Source organism: Dipodomys merriami, unplaced genomic scaffold (genome assembly GCF_024711535.1).
Source record: "Dipodomys merriami isolate MVZ:Mamm:240054 unplaced genomic scaffold, mDipMer1.0.p SCAF_42, whole genome shotgun sequence".
Taxonomy (NCBI): domain Eukaryota; kingdom Metazoa; phylum Chordata; class Mammalia; order Rodentia; family Heteromyidae; genus Dipodomys; species Dipodomys merriami.
Window position 1 is genome coordinate 4,646,003 of NW_027205826.1, and position 18,431 is coordinate 4,664,433.

The following is an 18,431-nucleotide window of genomic DNA, read 5'->3' on the forward strand; positions in this document are numbered from 1 at the left end:
AAAAAGTTCAGTGGACTAGAGGTGGAATGATTGAAACCATGGTTTATAGATCCTGCTGTGAACACTTGAGGTCACAGACTAAGTCTTACTGTTGTTTTTTAAATCTCCAGCATCAGGAACAATGAATTTGGTAGGTCTTTTCTTTGTATATGTGAATGGAAAGAATGTCAATACTATGTAGTGGCAAAAATTGCTAAACCAAACAGGTTATATCATAGTTTGTTCAAAGTTGTTAAATTAAGGCAGTTTAAAAAAAATTAATAGTGATCTGCTACTCAGGAGACTGAGATCTGAGGATCGAGGTTCAAAGCCAGCCTTGGCAGGAAAGTCCATGAAGTCTTATCTCCAATGAACCACCAGAAAACCGGAAATGACACTGTGGTCAAGTGGTAGAGTGCTAGCCTTGAGCTGAATAGTTCAGGGATAGCACCTAGGCCCAGAGTTTAAGCCCCATGACCAACACCTCCTCCCCCCCAAAAAACATGTGTGTGTGTGTGTGTGTGTGTGTGTGTGTGTGTGTGTGTGTATACACACACACACACACACACACATATGTATAAATAGTGATCTGGTGAGGAAATAGATGTCTAAAAACAATAAAATCAGAAGAACAGACTATTGACTTATGTCTGAAGGAAACTAATAATTCTCTTTATAAAAGGGAAAAAATATGAAATTAAGAACAATACTGTTCAAGGAATTGAAGTGTATATGTTTATAAAATATCAGTATCTTGTGTCTCCACTTAACTTGTGTTATTTTTTTATAATTAAAAGAAAAAAATTCCTTGATGGATTGTCATAAAGTGATTTCTGCTGCTATTATTGATAACAACATGCCATAGATTTAAATGTTCTAGGGTTGGAAAAAGTAGAGAACCATTGAACTCGGATTTCCTGCAGTTAAAATGGCTTCTTATTTCTTTCTAGGTTGATTTGGAATCAAACCCACAAAATAGAAGTCCTGAATCTCGTCCTGGTGTTATTTATCCCAGTAGCAAATTTCCTCGCAAAGATAATCTTAATCCAAGACACATAAATCTTCCTCTTCCTACCCCTCATGCACAGTATGCAATCCCTAATCGCCACTTTCATCCGCTTCCCCAGCTACCACGACCACCATTTCCAGTTGCACAGCAGCACTCCTTGTTAAACCAGCAGCAGAATAATTTGCCTGAACAACCAAATCAAATGCCACCCCAGCCAAATCAGGTAGCCCAACAGCAAAGCCAGTTGAACCCACAGGCCCAGCAGCCACCTCCACAGCTTTCTCCTGCCTATCAAGCAGGACCCAGCAATGCTTTTTTTAATAATGCAGTTTCTCAGCGGCCACAGTCTCCTCCTGCAGAAGCTGCTGTGGTACCTGAACAGCAGCCCCCTGCCATGCTGCAAGAAGGCCAAAGTCCTCTGAGAGCCATTGCTCAGCCCAGCCCCATCCTCCCCTCGCATCTCAACAACTTCCTTGATGAGAATCCCCCAGGACTGCCTATAGGAGAGGCTTTAGGTAAGCTCACCTATTACTCCTACATGTGAAAAGTTCAGAGACTATTTATTCAAATGACATTGACTATACAATACTAATTCAGTCAAGGCTGATTTGTTAAAAATACTACTAGGGAAAAAATGCAAAGCAGTACTCAGATTTAATTCCAAGTGCTCAAATGATGGTGGCCCCCTCTCTTTAACTCTGGTTTCTGGCAAATATGGAAAACCAAATTGTAGCTATTTCTTTGTAAAGAAAATCTGGTTGTGAAAACGGGGAAAAAATTAACTTTGAAGCTCTAAAAGCTCTAAAGGCAGTTTTGTTTTATTTTTTGGACAATTTTTCTGCAGACCGCATGCATGGGAGTGTAGCTCTGGAGACGCTGAGGCAGCAGCAGGCGCGGCTACAGCAATGGAATGAGCACCACGCCTATCTCAGCCAGGGCAGTGTTCCATTCCCACACCCTCCCCACCCTCACCTCCAGCATCTTCCTCAGCCGCCTATGGGTCTCCATCAGCCACCAGTGAGAGCAGACTGGAAGCTGACCAGCAGTGTCGAAGACGAAGCAGAAACAACATTCTCAAGGTAGTCCCATGCAGAAACAGCCTAAGAAATACGATCCCCTGTGTTTGTTTTTCTGATAGTTGTCATTTTAGCGGTCAGCTGGAACATTGTCTTGAAGTCAATCCTAGCCTTCTTAAAGCACATTACAAAATTCCTTGGTTGACTAAAATACGCAAGTTCTGGATGTGGATAATCTACTGTGGGTTTGCATCAGTTTGGCCTCTTAGTCTCTTCATCTCAAGGCTAGCGCCCTGCCACTGGAGCCGCGGTGCCACCTCCGGTGTCAGTCCTTCTATTTGAGACAAATTAATGCTAGGATTAAGTATTTTGTGTTTGCCTAAGCTCTCCTTCACATAGAGAACCTTTTCTTTGTTTTTTTTTTTTTTCTCATGTTCTCATCTTTGTGTAGGTTTCAAGACCTAATCAGAGAGCTGTCTCATCGTGATCAAAGTGAAACTCGAGAGCTAGCTGAAATGCCACCACCTCAGTCAAGACTTTTGCAATATAGACAGGTTCAGGCTAGAAGCCCACCAGCAGTCCCCTCTCCCCCGTCCACTACAGACCACAGTAGCCACTTTTCTACTTTTAATGACAACAGCAGAGACATTGAAGTAGCCAACAATCCAGCATTTCCACAGCCACGCCTTCCACCCCCAATATTCAGCTCACCCTTTTCATTGCCATCTGAACACCTAGCCCCTCCCCCCTTGAAATACCTGGCACCAGATGGTGCATGGACTTTTGCTAACATGCAACCTAATCACTTAATAGGACCAGGCTTTCCCTATGGCCTGCCTCCATTACCTCACAGGCCGCCACAGAACCCTTTTGTACAAATTCAGAATCATCCACCTGCTATTGGTCCAGAGCCATTTCACCCATTGTCATCTCGAACAGTGTCTTCTTCTTCGCTCCCCAGCTTAGAAGAGGTAAGTCTATACCTTTTTCTCATGTTAGGAATTAGGAGACTATGAAGAGTTAGCACTGATTGATTTAATAATAGGTGTGGACAGATCTTACTAAAATTGACGAGCTTTAAGATACAATCCTTGTTTTTTGCTGGTTGGTATTTGGGGACTTCAGGTAACTTTGTCTTTTCTAATATAAGGAAATAGCTGTCATTGACTCATCTTTTTGCTTGAAGTTACATTGTTAATTACATATTTGTTAATAATTAACACTTCCCAGAGATGTTGCCTTTTCTAGCCAGGGGCCAGTTCCAAGTACTAATTATTTCTCCTGTCACTCAGCGTGATGTGTTGTCACATTGAGGTGGTTGATACAGAGGAAAGCCAATTTCCAAATGTCAGTTAACGTGAAATTCATTCTGCTAAACTGTTTTAAGGTGTACTTGGTTTTTACCTTATAATACTTATCTATTTCCAAAGAGCTGTTTTGTTTGTTTTTGTTTTTGTTGTTTGGCCTGAGTTTGAACTCACAGCTTCCCACTCTCTAAGCAAATGCTATATCTCCCCAGTGTTTTAAAAAAAATGTTGCCCTTTCATGTGCTCCTTTTGGTACTAGTTCAGGTCCTTAACTTTTAAGACTGCCACTGAATTGGAGAAGGGATGAGATGTAAAATGTAATTATCACAGAATTTTCTGTTCTTAGAAAATTCCCTCTTTTTTCTTGTTTTCCCCAAGTGTTCCTGTAAGTACCACCTTAGATTCCTAAGGTCCCCAAAAGTTGCTTCTGATACTCGTGGGGAAGTTTCATAGCCTTTGTCGAAGGACAGACTTTGGGCTCCGTGTTCACCAGTTTTGCTGCTGTGCATCATGAGGTTCTGCCTTCACCTTCCAAATGTGCTTACAGTGTGTGTGTGTGGGGGGGAACTGTGGCAAAGTTCCAGAAAGCTTATACTTTACCAAAATAATACGTCTACTTTATAATCACTGAGCTTTTTCAGTGGCCATTAATGTTGGAATTTAAGATCTTTGCACCCTGGTTTTCTCAATATTTGGTATCTTTATGTTTGTGAGTGTATAAATAGGTACCTTCAGTTGCCAGTGAGTTCTTTCACTTTGCAAAAACATTTGATCACTTTTATTTTGATGCATGTGAGATTCACATGTGATGTCTAATTTATTAACACTGAAGAAATCTTTTGACAGGAAAAATATTTTTGCTACATTGACATTTTCAGTATATTAGGGTAACTGTTGTGTGTTCAACGTGATTTTGTGTGAATCATTTCACAGAATGAATAGCTCGTGTTCTTGCTGTTTGTTTCCAACCTTTTAAAACATTTTAAGCTTTAACAATACAGAAAAATGTCTTATTTCCTTCCTTATTGTGGATTCTTTGATTGTCAGACACATGGATAGATTATTTTCATGTGGAATAAAAATACTTAGTTGTTAGCTTAGCTGTTAGTGTGAATGGAGATGGTCTTTTTTTTGTCCTTTTCATATTTTGTCTCACTAATTTTATCTCTTAATAATAACTTTTACTTATATTTAGAGAGATGGTTTTACTCTGTAGCCTAGGCTGGCCTAGAGACCGAGAGCCTCAGTGTGATCCTCCTGCTCCAGCCTCCCAAATGATAGGATTGTAGGTCTGTGGCACCATATCCAGCTTTGTTCAAATAAAATATATACTTAGCAGGAAAAGCATAGAAATTAAAGGAATAATTTAATTTTACTATACAAAGATAGCTACCCTAACATTGTGTTTGCTAGCTTCTATAGATATGAATATGTAATTAATTGATGGGAAAATTATTTGTTGGGGAAACTTGAACCTCCCCCCCCTCCAGTTACTGTGCCAAGAGACACCACTACATTAAATCCAATTCCGTTAGCTCAAGGCATTCTGAAATGGATTCTTGTCCTCTTTTATCATATCTTTTGCTACTTTCAAATTTTAGAGTGTTCCCACTTAGAAAATTAAGGCTTTCCTTCTGTGTTCAGATGCAGTGAGAGCCGCCTGTGGCCCTGGCTGCTTGGCTGAGGCTGGAACACAGAGGTTTCCATCTGGTCCTTCAGACCAGTCTTAGTTGAGTGAACTGGAGAATCCCTCTCTGCGCGCACACACGAATACACACACACACACACACACACACACACACTGTAAAATGATGCACTTAATTGTGAAAATAATTATTTCTAAGTAATACAAAAAAATAGTGAATAATGTCACAATCATCTAGGTGACTATGATAGCATGTAATGTGAGTCGATCTATGGTGTGGCAGTACAAAGGGTGGGTTAGGTATCTATGGTTAAGAATGGAAAGAGATTTAAATGAGATTTCTCTAGGATTATAGGCAAGAGCTATTGGCATCTGTCACTTAAAAAAAACAACAATTTCTTAATATAGTATATTTCTTTAAGGCCTCATAGCCACTTGTGGTCAGGTACTAAGACAAAAACATCTAGCAAGCCCATCCCAGAAAGGTCTTTGGACAATATAGTTCCAAAGAAAGATTCATACCCATCAGCTGTATGGAACTTCCCCTTCCCCTCCCTCTTCCCCTCCCCTACCCCTTCCCCCTCCCCCTCCCCTCCCTCTTCCCCTCCCTTTCCCCTTCCCCCTCCCCCTCCCTTTCCCCTTCCCCCTCCCCCTCCCTTTCCCCTCCCCTCCCCCTCCCCTTCCCCTTCCCCTCCCCTCCTCTCTTCTCTCTCTTTTCTCTCATTTTTTCTTTCTGTCTCTTTCATTCTCTTTCTCCTCTTTCTCTTTCACTCTTTCAAATAGTGATTCTGGGGCTCTACTATGTGAGTCACAGCCCAATTTCCAGCTTTTTGGTGGTTAATTGGAGATAAGAGTCTTATCCTCAGCCTCCTGAGTAGCTAAGATTACAGACATGAGCTACCAGGACCTGGCCCAATTCATAGTCTTTAGACAATTTTCCAAGTAATAAGTTTGTGCCTTTGCAGGCCTCAGATATCATTGAGGCATGTCCCCCTCACTTTGGATATCATTATGAATCAAGTATCATTATCTATTTTAGTTTTCTGTTTATTGTAATCATAGTTTCTGAAACTGCTCTGTCTTTGGACACTAATCTTTAGGAATTACATTCTGATTCATCTCTCCTAAGACTTCTGTGTATAACAGCATCTTGTACATTTGAATTATTTTGATCTGAATGATGAAGTCATATAATATTGTCTGAATTTGTGTGTTACAGCTAAAATGGTGACAAAAGACATTTTATAGTATTAGATGTTTATACTAAAAAAAAGGGACCTTACTTAGATCAATAGCCAAAGCTTCTATCTTAAGGAAATAGTTTAAAAAAAAAAAAAGATGACAGATGCCAGTGGCTCTTACCTATAATCGTAGGAGTCAGGAAGCTGAGATCTGAGGATTGTAGTTGAAAGCCAGCATGGGCAGACAAATCCATGAGTTGGAACGGAAAGTTCAGCTCAAATGGGAGATAGAAGAATCTGAGAAAGAGCATGAAATCCTGAGTTCAAACCCCCATTCTAGCACCAAATAAAACAAAAAACTAAGTTAGGTGTGTGGTACTTTCCTGAAATCTCAGCATATAGAAGCCTGAGGCAAGAGGACCACAAGAGTGAGGCCAAACTGAACTATGTAGTGAGGCTGTGTCTCTGGAGGAAGAAAAATTTAAGCTTCATTCCTCTTTTGATATAAAAGATCAATTACATTTATAGTGTGATTTGAAATTGAATCTTGTACTTCATCTACACATTCATCTCTGCCAATAACTGCCTAAGAACTGTTACAAATATGTTATTCAACACTTCTGCAGACTTGCTGTGTGTGTCAGCTTTGTGATTTGGGGAGGTTTCTACCATGTTAGGTCCTGTTGGATCAGCCTGTTTCTCTCTGATTTTTGTTTTCTTTACTAGGCCTGTGACCTGTGTCTACTCACTGTACTACTGGTTTATGTGTACTGATTATTTAGAGCAAGAGTGCTTATGAAGTACATGTGATTTCCTGTGTGTTTAGTGTCCATATCTTCAGGGGACTATTAGAATCTGCTCTTTCTGAGGCTGTGGCTAGCAACAGTTTTGTACTTCAACTTCCACAGTAAGGATTGAGAATGTGAGTCCCTGCAGGTTTTGACCTGGCTCAGTTTCAGTGGGACAATAAAGACAACACTGCATTTTTACTTTAAGAGCTCGTTGTTTTCATTGCCAGTCTGATGATAAGGCTCTTTACTAGCTGTTGCAATTGGTTGTCTAGGCATGAAGAACTTCAGGCCACTTAGGAAGGCTGGACCTCCTCTACTTACCACCTTCATTGATGACAGGCACAGAAATTTTGGATGTGTTCCTTAAATTCACAGTTGACGCTGATGCTAAATTAATAAGGCCATTTAGAGTTCTCGAAAATCAGAATCATTCAAAATGATTTTTGACTACTTGCAAAATACTTTCTTTCACAAGAATAAAATTAAAGATGGGAGTCGATCTTATACTTTGAGACAGAAGAACAATAAAACTGGGAGAAAGGAAGTAATCAGATCGCCATATCATCCTTACCTTCACGGCCCACACAGCCTCCCTGCAGACCGGCCTGCCTTTCCCAGCGCACACGGCTAGGCAACTCCTGTTCTGTCCTGATTACACCCTGCAGGGCCAGCTGTTTGAACCTGCACTGCCTGATCAGCTCTTTCTCATCCTTAACCCAACTTCTACTTACAGCAACGGTATAAGAAAGATTCCTTATAATCATAGTGGACCATAAAAGCAAATTTATTATTGAGGAGGAGGGGGATAAAAGAGCAATAAAAAAATCTATCTCATCTGTGAAGATCAAATATGACTCCCCCCCCCTTCCTCCTTTTTTGGGGGTGTGTGTGCAGTCTTGGGGCTTGAACTCAAAGCCTCTTTGTGCTGTGTGTGCACAGCTGGTGCTTTACCACTTGAGACATGCCTATAGTCCAGCATTTTGCCCATCAGTTGGTGATGGAGTCTGGCCCACTTAAGATTTTAGCTGAGTAGTAAGGATGATAGGCACAAACCACCAGTTGACTTTTTTTTTTTTTTTTTTTTTTTTTTTGGTGCCATTCCTAGGCTTGAACTCCATGCCTGGGTACTGGCTCTGAGCCTTTTTTGCTCAGGCTATTCTACCACTTGAGCCACAGTTCAAGAGTCACATGTACTTTCCTACCTAGGCTGGCTTTGAACTTTGACCCTCAGATTTCAGCCTTGTGAGTAGCTAGGATTATAGGCTTGAGCCACTAGTGCTCAGCCCAACACGGACCATTTTTATGTTACAATAAAACAATTACAGAACAGTGACCCCCTTCCTATATGGCAGGAATTAGTCTAAGTGCCACACATTTCCAACTCATTTAATTCTCTCATCCATCCTAAGAGGTGGGTGCTGGGAGTCATTCATTTTATAGGTGAAATTGCCCGGGGCAACACTGCCAGTATGAATCAGTGCCCAAATAGCAAAGCCAGCCAGCTCTAGATGGGGGCTAGCACCTCATAGAGCTGCACTGCCTGCTGTTAGCACTGACATCAAATCTCTCTCTAAGTCAGGTATGTTGGTAACCATAAGACTTCTGGAAATGGCTGGCAAGTAGCGCTTGTCAGGAGGGTAAAGAATTTGTGTTGTGCACATTTGTAAAGTTTGGAGAGGAGGAAGTCTAAGGAATTCTTGTTTCAAACACGTAAAAAAAAATTATTTTTTGTCAGTTGTGGGGCTTGAACTCTGGGCCTGGGCACTGTCCCTCAGCTCTTCCTTGAGCTCTTCAGCTCAAGGCAAGTGCTCTACCACTTGGCCACAGCACCACTTCTGCTTTTCTGAGTGGTTTATTGGAGATAAGCGTCTCAAGGCCTTTCCTGCCCCATCTGGCTTGGAACTGTGATCCTCAGATCCTGAGTAGCTAGGATTACAAGTAGCTAGGATTGAAGAAAGTAATGAGGATTTTTTTTTTTTTTTTTGGTTAAAAGAAAATTGGTGAAGTCTATTCAGAAGTATCTCTGTTAGACAGGGTCATTGGTTAAAAGAAAATTGGTAAGCCGGTCGCCAGTGGCTCACGCCTATAATCCTAGCTACTCAGGAGGCTGAGATCTGAGGATCACGGTTCAAAGCCAGCCTGAGCAGGAAAGTGCGTGAGACTCTTACCTCCAATAAACCACTAGAAAACCGGAAGATTGCAGGGACAGCATCCAAGCCCAGAGTTCAAGCCCCACGAACAACAAAAAAGAAAGAAAGAAAGAAAAAAAAAGAAAATTGGTGAAGTATCTCTGTTGGACAGGGTCTAAGTAAATACAAAGCAAGAAGTTGTGAATGCTTAAGAAATGAGTCTAGAATGAATGACTGCTCAGTTGGTGGTGACTCCAGTGGTTGTAACTCAGCCTTTGTGTACACCTCTCTATCATTTGTACTCTTACTCTGTTGTCACCTAAAATATCAATAGCATTTTACAAATGAAGACAACTAGCTCAGCCCCCCTTTTGTACAGACCAGAAAACAGAATCTCAAATCAGACACATGTTGCCATAAGCCTGCATGGTAAGGGACAGAGCTGAATTTTGAGCCAGTTCTCCTGACAGCGTGTCAGAGTGAAGGCTGCCTTTTCCTAATTTTTCATAGTAGTGAGTTCCATAGTCACTGAAAACAGTATTTTTGAGAATGCCTACTTAATGAAGCAAGATTGCTGTGAACTACAAAGGAATAGTAGGGATATGATATGAGTGTTACACTGATTTACAAAATGTCCTTTCTCTTTTTCTTTGTGTAGTATGAGCCCCGAGGACCTGGTCGGCCCTTGTACCAAAGAAGAATCTCATCTAGCTCAGTGCAGCCTTGTTCTGAAGAAGCAAGCACTCCCCAGGATGGCCTGGCTCAGAGTAAAGACCTGCAGGACCAAGCCAATTCACCTTCTTTCAGCTTCTCATCCCCTGAGTCCTGGGTAAACACCACCTCATCTGCCTCCTACCAGAACATTCCATGCAATGGATCCAACAGGACAGCTCAGCCCAGGGAGTTGATAGGTAAGATGAGTGGGCGAGTTGCCTGACCATTGAGATTTTGACTCCTCAGCACCTGGATATTTGTATTACTTTCTTCAGTCATCATTTGCATATTCCCCCACCCCCTGCTTGCGCTAGGGATTGAACCAGGGTCCTAGAGCATGCTAGGCAAGTGCCATACCATAGAGCTACATTCCCAGCCCATTTGCAGTATCATCTTTGAACAATACTCCGTTCTCAGAGCTCAGTGGAGTGCCTGAGCCAGGCACATTCATTTAAGACCATGTCGATCCAGTATTTGTGATGTGGAAGGTTAGTAGGCTTATCACTGTTTAGAAATTGATCCACTAAGTGGGAGAAGTGATGGGACTGCAAACATTTCTAAGTAGGTAGAGTTACCTTTGCTAGGGAAGAGTATGTCTTCTGGCTGCCCTCATTCTGGCTGCAGGTCAGAGTGGGTTAGGTGAGCAACAGTTTTCAAGGGTTTGTTAGTGAAATGTGAACAGGATACTGTATAATAGTGTGGCTGTGAGAGAAAACAGCGAAGTCTGCCACTGGAGTGTGTACACTGTTCTCATAAACTGAGAATGCCATGGCTGAAGAAGGAGAGGGGCATGGAGGAGACAGGTGGGTAAGGATGGCAGGAGCTCTAAGCTACTGGGACAAAGTCTACAGGCTTCCTCTTGGCCTGAAACGTGAATGTACTTTGTCTTTCTGGTGTCCCCTCTTTTTATTGTACGGAACGTAAAGAACTAATTATCCTGTAGGCATTCTCTAATATCCTCTGTGTAGGCTGTAGTGGATCTTTGTGAAAAAGGCTAAGATCTTCTGGTGGTGCATTTCCCCCGTAGCATCAGCCTTTGCATTTGAAATTAACTTTGCTCATCTACAATGTGAATCCATTGTTTCTGCAACTGACCCATTTTTGAGTACAGGCCATCCAAAAGCATATTTTTAGAACAATAGTGCATGGTAGAGAAGAAAAAAAGAAGCCATTTTGCTTTTATTTTCTGGCAAGAGACACAATTTTAATTCATTTTAATCTTTAAGCATTCATCAGTAACCACTTTCTTTAGGCTGTTATATTGGGGTTGCTTTGTTGTTTTTAAAGTCTAATATGAATGTACTCATGTTATTATACTTGAGTTTCCTGAGAAATATCTAAATTGCATACCAGTGATGCTAGATAATTTTGCTTAACATAATTTTATCTTAAAAAAAACATCTTTTTTCCTACTTAAGTTTTCAGATAACATGTGGTTAAATCAGTTTAAAACCTGAGCCCGGCACTGGTGGCTCAAGCCTTTAATCCCAGCTACTCAGGAGGCCGAGAATTGAGGATTGCTGTCAAAGCCAGCCAGGGCAGGAAAGTCCGTAAGACTCTTATCTCCAGTTAACCACTCAGAAAACCGGAAGTGGTGCGGTAGCTCAAGCAGTAGAACACTCGTCTTGAGCAGAAGAGCTGAGGGACAGCACCCAGGCCCAGCGTTCAAGCCCCATGACTGACAAAACCAAAACAAAAAACCTGACCTGAGCTAAGGCAAAAAGTTCTGGAATGAATGCCCAAAGCATGTATCATTTGTGGTTTCCTCTCTACAGATCTCCATTACTTTCTTCATTAGTAGGAGACCAGGTGTATTTTTTAGTTGCAAGTAATACTTGAACATTAAACATTTAATTAATTCAAATCACTAGTGTCCTGAAACACAACTTCTTGTGTTACAGTCCATACATAATTATCAAAGTGCACAGATTAGTTTTTTTTCTCACAACAAGCCTTCACCTTTGACCTTTAGCTGTTTGTGTATCTATAGTCTAGAGGGATTTGGTTAGAGGCGTAGTGATTTCAGTGTTCTGCCTGTTCTTGTGACTACCGTCCTGGGGTTCCTGGAGATAGCTCTGTGGCCCACCAAGCCAAGGAGATGCCCAAGTACCACTGGATTCCCCTCAAACCCTGTCACTGTTCTCTGCTCCTAGCCCCGCCTAAGAATGTCAAAGCCTCTGAAGATGAGGTCAAGTCTGAGAACGTGGAGGGGTCAGGCGCCTTCAACTACAGTGTGCTCCAGCATCTCGGCCAGTTCCCACCGCTCATGCCCAACAAGCAGATCGCCGAGTCAGCCAGCAGCAGCAGCAACAGCCAGCAGAGCTCCGCTGCGGCCAGTAAGCCGGCCATGTCCTATGCCAGCGCGCTGCGGGCTCCACCCAAGCCGAGGCCCCCTCCTGAGCAGGCCAAGAAGAGCAGCGACCCCTTGTCTCTGTTCCAGGAACTCAGCCTGGGCAGCTCCTCAGGCAGCAATGGCTTTTACTCCTATTTTAAATAATCACCCTTTTTCCTCAAGGGAGAATGTGTTAATTTCTGTTTGTATCAGTAGAATTAAGGTAGTTGGGCTTCATCTATAGATGCACAATACCCTTTGTTTTAATATTAAATATGTTCTCACTTAATTGCTTTGCTGCTAGACTTGCAACTAATTTTTTAAAAATATATTTCATTATTTTGCATTTTTGATGTGAGTCCGAATTTTGACAGCTTTTATGTAGAATAAAAATATTTTTAAATTTGTGTATTGTTACATATGTTTGCATCAAGCTAGCAGCTAAGAGGTTAATTGTGCAACTATAAAAAAAGAAAAAAAATGTTTGTCTAAAATGTATTTAAAAAGAAAAAAAAATTGTAAGTAGCATTTACATTTATTCAATAATATTACCATATGCTGGATTTCTGTACCAGAAATGGCCAGTTGATGTACAAATGTATGTTATTTTTGCTTAAATTCATTTAAATTTTTTTAAATAAAGGGGCAGCATCTTCTAAATACTTTAAGTTTTATCAGCTTTTTTTTTTTTTTTTTTGGGTAACAGGATGCTGCCGTCCAAGACTTTCAGAGTTTTGGATGACGTGTGCTGTGCTGGTGTAACCTCCATCCACCGTAGGATAGAGTTAAGGCATCTTTGCCGGTGTTTCTATGTGAAAGAGCCGGCATACTTAGCTTTTTTTCTTTTTGTTTGTTTTGTTTTTTGGTTGGACAAGCTACCCTTTGAGCTTGTTTTTAATGTTAATTTGATAGTGTGTGTTTTTTTTAAACAAATCATGAAGCTGAAAAATTTTTAGGATTGTTGGTGCTTAGTAGACTTGATAACTATTTTAAAAAAATGCGTGAATTTAGTAAAATCCTTTTTTTCTTCACTATGCATGGATAACTGTTTGTAAGCCGGCTTCCCCCTTCTCCAGGGGTATACAGAATTGTGCCGCTTTGAGGTTTGGTTATTTTTCCCTCCAGTAAAAATTTTGGTACCTTATTTGATGTTTACATTAAAATATGACATTATCTATGGCAATTCAACTATTTTGCTAGTTGTTTTGTTTGAGGAACATCACTAAAGAAAAATGCAATGTTTGTCAAAAAAATGGATCAAAAATCATCAGTCTGGGTGAGAAAACTACCTTTGGTTTTCATGTCTTTCGATTCTTCTAAAATACCCCTTTTGAACTTGTAAACAAATATGAAATTTAAATAGCTACCTTAAATATTCTATGGTCTGACAATTGTTTTGAATGAACTTTGGTAAAATCCAAAGGAACATGTTTACCCTTTTAGAACTTCTGGTCTTTATAGCACATTTGAAGCAATGCATGTCCTTATCATTTCCTGATCTTCTGATAGTCTCTAGAGTACCATAAATCACTTCCTTTAAAAAAAATACATAAATTGAGGTCATGTGACCTGTCTAGCGAGCCCAGTCTTCCTAAGGGTCCAGGCAGACATAGTCTGTGGAAGACTACATTTGACAGGCCATCCTGTATTCTCAGTAGGTTTAAAGCCAGGTTGAAAGTGGTGTCTTTCATCTAATAACTCTTCTCTGCCTGGGTTAGTTTCTGTTGGCCAGCCTCAGCCTCCTGTAATGTTCAGACAATTTCAGGCAAGAGCCCCTTTGGTTAAAGCCTAGCAAGTCTGGGATAGATGAAGCATGCTTCTCTCTTCTGTTCTACCTTTCTGTTCAGAGTGCAGTTCATTTGCACACGGCTTCCTATTACAAACCTGTTGAGGCTATGGACGTGTTAACGGTTAGAATAAATCACAGAGGGGGAAAGCTAAGCCAGAAAGCCGAAGCAGCAGACTTTGTTTGGATGATGTCAGAATGCCACATTTAGCTGTATGTCAGATTTTGCTCAGCATACTTTAGTAAGAAGAAGGAAGAAAAAAAAATCGCCATATGGCTGTGTCTGTCCAAGTCTATATGCCAAAATTCCAGACATAGCCCAAATGAAAAATAGGTCTCCCCATTATGAGGATATCTATGAAAAATAATTTTCTTACCAGTGGGGTGATTTCCCCCACACATGTTAAGACTGCAGGACTACCACACCAGCTAGATGAACATACAAAAGGCATTTTCTAGTATGAAGACAGGGCTTTCGGTTCACTGCCTGAGCTTATCACCTAATTTTCTGTTTTCCATACTTGAACTGTTAACAAGCATCAGTTTTTAAGTTATTTATATTTATATTTTGTTAAAGAAGTGACACAGACACCGTACCACCTTATATAAATACATGGGCGATGGAAGCCTTGGGTAAGGAAACTTAAGTTGCCCTGATACTCTGTGTAAGCAGTTATTTCTCAAAAGTGAACAGTAGTAGCTACTTGTTAGTCCCCTGTGTCTGCCCCTCATCGGTCTCATTTCTATCGCTGGTCATGGATTTGAATGTTATTTCTGTCTTTTCGCATTCTGCATTGGATGTTTCTTTTGATCTTGACAAGCCTCCTCTTTTTCAGCATTACTAAATGCCATCTTCCCACCCCTGCTCTGCAGAATCTGTTATTTATCTAGTAGTAGTTTTGAGCCAGTCTCACTGAAGAATCATTGCAAGTCTCCATTGAGGTGGGCGTGGCTTCTGAGTGCCCTTGATAATGTGCTTTGCTGTTATTAGGTGCTATTAGTAGGTGACCACAAGACAGTCAGAGAAAAGTAGCATATTTTCTCATTTCATGCACTAGGCAAAGCCTTAGAGCTCAGAGTGAGCATGCACATGTAGATATATATTTGAAGAAAATGATGGTAGCTCTGAGATAATACCAATTATTACCAACTTCCTTTTCCTCCAGAGCAGATTGCTTCTAAGTAAGGTTAATTGTTCCTATGATTTCTTTCTACTTCTTTGTTCATTCATTGTCTCTTGATGAAGTTTTCTTGCGCTTGCCAGTACTAGTTTTTAATTCATTTCATTTTTGAATTTCAGTGCAACTTGAGATTTTGTTTTCCTCTCAAAGAAATTTCTTTGGGTGAGTTTGTAGAGTAGTCATGCTAAGTTTGTTTTTCTTTTCTTTTTTCATTTCTTGATCTAAAAATGCATTTTTGTTAAGACTTGAAGAACTTCATTCACTTTTAACATGGGTATTTTCTGGTGTGTTTTTGAGTTTGGGTTGCCATTTTGACATATACTTTATCAAATTGTGAACACAATATTGTTTTTAGTTGACCATTTAAACTAACATGACCTTCGTTTTCATTTCTTCATATAGATCATGTTAAATGTGTAAAATACCAAACTGCTTGGTTTTTTTTTTTGTTTTTTTTTTTTTTTTTTTTTTTCTCACCAGAGATTCTAGGATAAGTTTGGGTTTGGTAAACATCAACTGGTCTTTTCAGTTTGAAGAATTGCAGAATAAGTAAAATAAACAGAAATCTCTGTGAGTAAGCATTACATAATTAAAGATAGCAATCCTTAAGACCTATTTATGAAAAGTTTCCTTGTTTCTGAAGCCATTGAAGTTGCTGAGAAAGCTAACTGAATTTTCTAACATTGAAATAATATATAGTACTATGCTGCTCTAGGAGAGTTGATTTTATATAGTTAATATTTTTCATCTCAAGAGCAAAGCTATAAATGTATCTAGCTACCTTGGCTAAGAGACAGGGTATGAGGAATAATTTCAAGATAAATTTGAGTATTTCGCAGATATTATTTAGAAATTTCAGTTTCCTAAAATTGTTATTTTTAAGAGCCACACACGATAGCATTGTTTCATAGTGGAGTTGTTTTTAAAAAAGGAAATCCCATTTTTAAAACTTATTAACATTCAAGGTTAAAAATTTCAGTATATTATTGAAAGATACAAATGATGGCTTTAAAATATTATTTAGGTTAGCATCCTGGTTTTTCCTTTCTAGGTTGTCAGAGGTAGCAGCTTGGCCTTTCTGATTTTCCTAAGTGTTTTCTTCTGACTATCCCCCTTAATGTTTAAAAAAAAAAAATCTGCCTGAATCTTGAGGTAGATCTTTATAGATCTGCTTATCTCTCCCATGTTGTCATCTGATCCATAGTCAAGCCACCTAGAAATGAGCAAGAGTGGGTACTGTTCTAACAAGGATGTCTTGTTCAAAACCTCTCGTACTGGTGGCCCTGGCACATTATAAAGGAATTGTCTTAAAAGAGTAAGTGGCATGTTCATTTCTAAGGCCTTCTCATGTTTTCATCTATTTGAAGTTGGGCATTTCTTTGCTGAGACTTTTTTGTATAGCTGCTAAGTTCGCACTTACCCATGTTCAAACCTGTTTAATTCGCAGTCTCAAGGCTCTTGTTCAAAGGAGTGAATCTCAGTAATGTTCAGCATTCTCATAAAACACATTCAGAAAGTGACATGATGTTCCTTTAAACTAGACTATCAGGTGAAACATTTAAAATTTTTAATGTAGCATTTAGAAATTCTGAACCTGTTAAAACAAAAACCTACTTTGGAGTGAACTTTCAGAAACAGTTGTCAGAGTTCCTAGATGTTTTGGAAGGGAGGTACCTGATCTAGACTTAGAAATCTGGAGAAGCTCGACATAGAAATGTGAACTGAGCTTAGGTCCCAGACCCAGTGATGCTGTGGGAGTCTGAAACTTCTAAACTGGAGAGCTAAGAAAGCCCAGAGATGTTCATATACATAGAGTGTCAGCAATCAGAGTAGTAGGCCAGACTTTATTTGCAATTTGTTCAACAGAGAGATTTTATTTTGATACAAATATTAAGTATAAAGCATAGTAAGTTTTATATAATTCTATGAGTTTGTTAAACAATCTTAACAAAATTTTCATTAAGTTCTTGGGGAGTCTTTTTAACTATTTCTACCTCAGAGATGAGGTCTCTTCTGTATTTTATTTTGCATACTAGCATGCGATTGCCTGCCTTAGAATGTGTATAGGAGGAGAAATGAATATTATTACCTTTTAAGCAATTGTTGATTTTTATGGAATAATTGTTTTCATGCAACACTTTGTAAAAAATGTTGACAAGGAAAGGAGAGGGGTGGCCAGTGACATAGTTTTCAACACAGAGTAGCATCTGATTTACAAATCTGCCCTCTTACAAGGTTTTTAGAATAGTGAGAGGGATGAAGAAAAATTCAAATGCTTCTCAAACTTGAGCCAGCTTGAACTTAGCTGACTGTACAGACTTTTGCTGGATCTATCCCCAGAGCTCCTGGTTCTTGGCTAGAGACTCGGTTCTGCCTGGGACTGCCTGGTCCAGGAGCCATACTTGGAGGATCATTGGTCTAGAGAAAGTAGAAGGTCTTTCCCATGATGCATTATTTACTTGGTGTAAACAACTGATCTCTTGGATCATTTTTAATCATTCGGATACCATGAGTGGTACATGCGTGGAGTATGCGCTTTTACCTTTGGCTTGGCTGCCCCCCTCCCCCCTCTTCCTCTAGTGGGGTCTGTGCTGATCTTCAGTGGAGAAGAAAAGCCCTTTCAGTTCTGGGGTGCATTTGTTAGGTTTTGTGGCCACAGCTGCCCAGCTTTGGCGTGGAGCTCTGCGTTCATTGCCACATAGCTAACCTTGATCCCTGTGTGTAGAGGTGAGAATTGTGGAAAGAAGCCATCCAAATGTCACGAGAATGCACTGTGCATTTGTCGAGGCACTTTTACAGGAGTCCCTGTCCTAATAAGACAGTGACCTGGAGCTTCAAAAAGTCTATACTCCTCAAATAATGTATTCTGTAATTTTTAATGGGGAAGGGGTTTTCATTTGTTGGGGTTTTTTTTTTGGGGGGGGGGGAGGGAGGGATAAGGGCAAAGGATTTGCTTTTCAAATTATGTGTTTCTCAGGTTAACAGAAGTTATTTTGATTCTCTGCCATGCCCGCAGGTGTTTGGGGCAGCCTGAGGTGTTGGTGGCGGCAGGAAGTAGTTGTGATTATTATGTTTGGGAAACAGTCTAGGGGGATCTTCCACCTACACAGCATGACACGTATGCACAAGTTGCTTTGGAGCGTGAAATGGTCTCCAACATACTAAATCTGATAATGTCTTTGGGTATTTTTACATTTGTGTATTGGTGTTGTTATTTCAAATATTCACCCTGGACTGCATGTTGGGGGGATTGGGCTCAGATTCTGGTTTTTTAGTTTGACTTTGAATTTACTGAGATACTAGCAAGGGAACGCTTTTAAGTGTAATGTAGAAAGAGTTAGGCATAGAAGTAACTCAGGCC

At 40.2% G+C, this 18,431-nt stretch overlaps 1 protein-coding gene across 8 annotated transcripts in view; it reads left to right on the top strand.

Moving 5' to 3' along the window:
- The window catches only part of Helz (helicase with zinc finger), a 145,615-nt gene extending 127,645 nt beyond the window's left edge, over positions 1–17,970 (top strand). For all 8 annotated transcript variants that reach the window (XM_069993111.1, XM_069993112.1, XM_069993109.1 and 5 more), the window contains 5 exons: positions 930–1,503; positions 1,833–2,067; positions 2,456–2,975; positions 9,716–9,968; positions 11,925–17,970. In XM_069993111.1, the coding sequence (XP_069849212.1) occupies positions 930–1,503; positions 1,833–2,067; positions 2,456–2,975; positions 9,716–9,968; positions 11,925–12,268 (1,926 nt within the window). In that variant the 3' untranslated portion in view covers positions 12,269–17,970. The remainder of the gene's footprint in view (positions 1–929; positions 1,504–1,832; positions 2,068–2,455; positions 2,976–9,715; positions 9,969–11,924) is intronic.
- Positions 17,971–18,431: the final 461 nt, after the last annotated feature.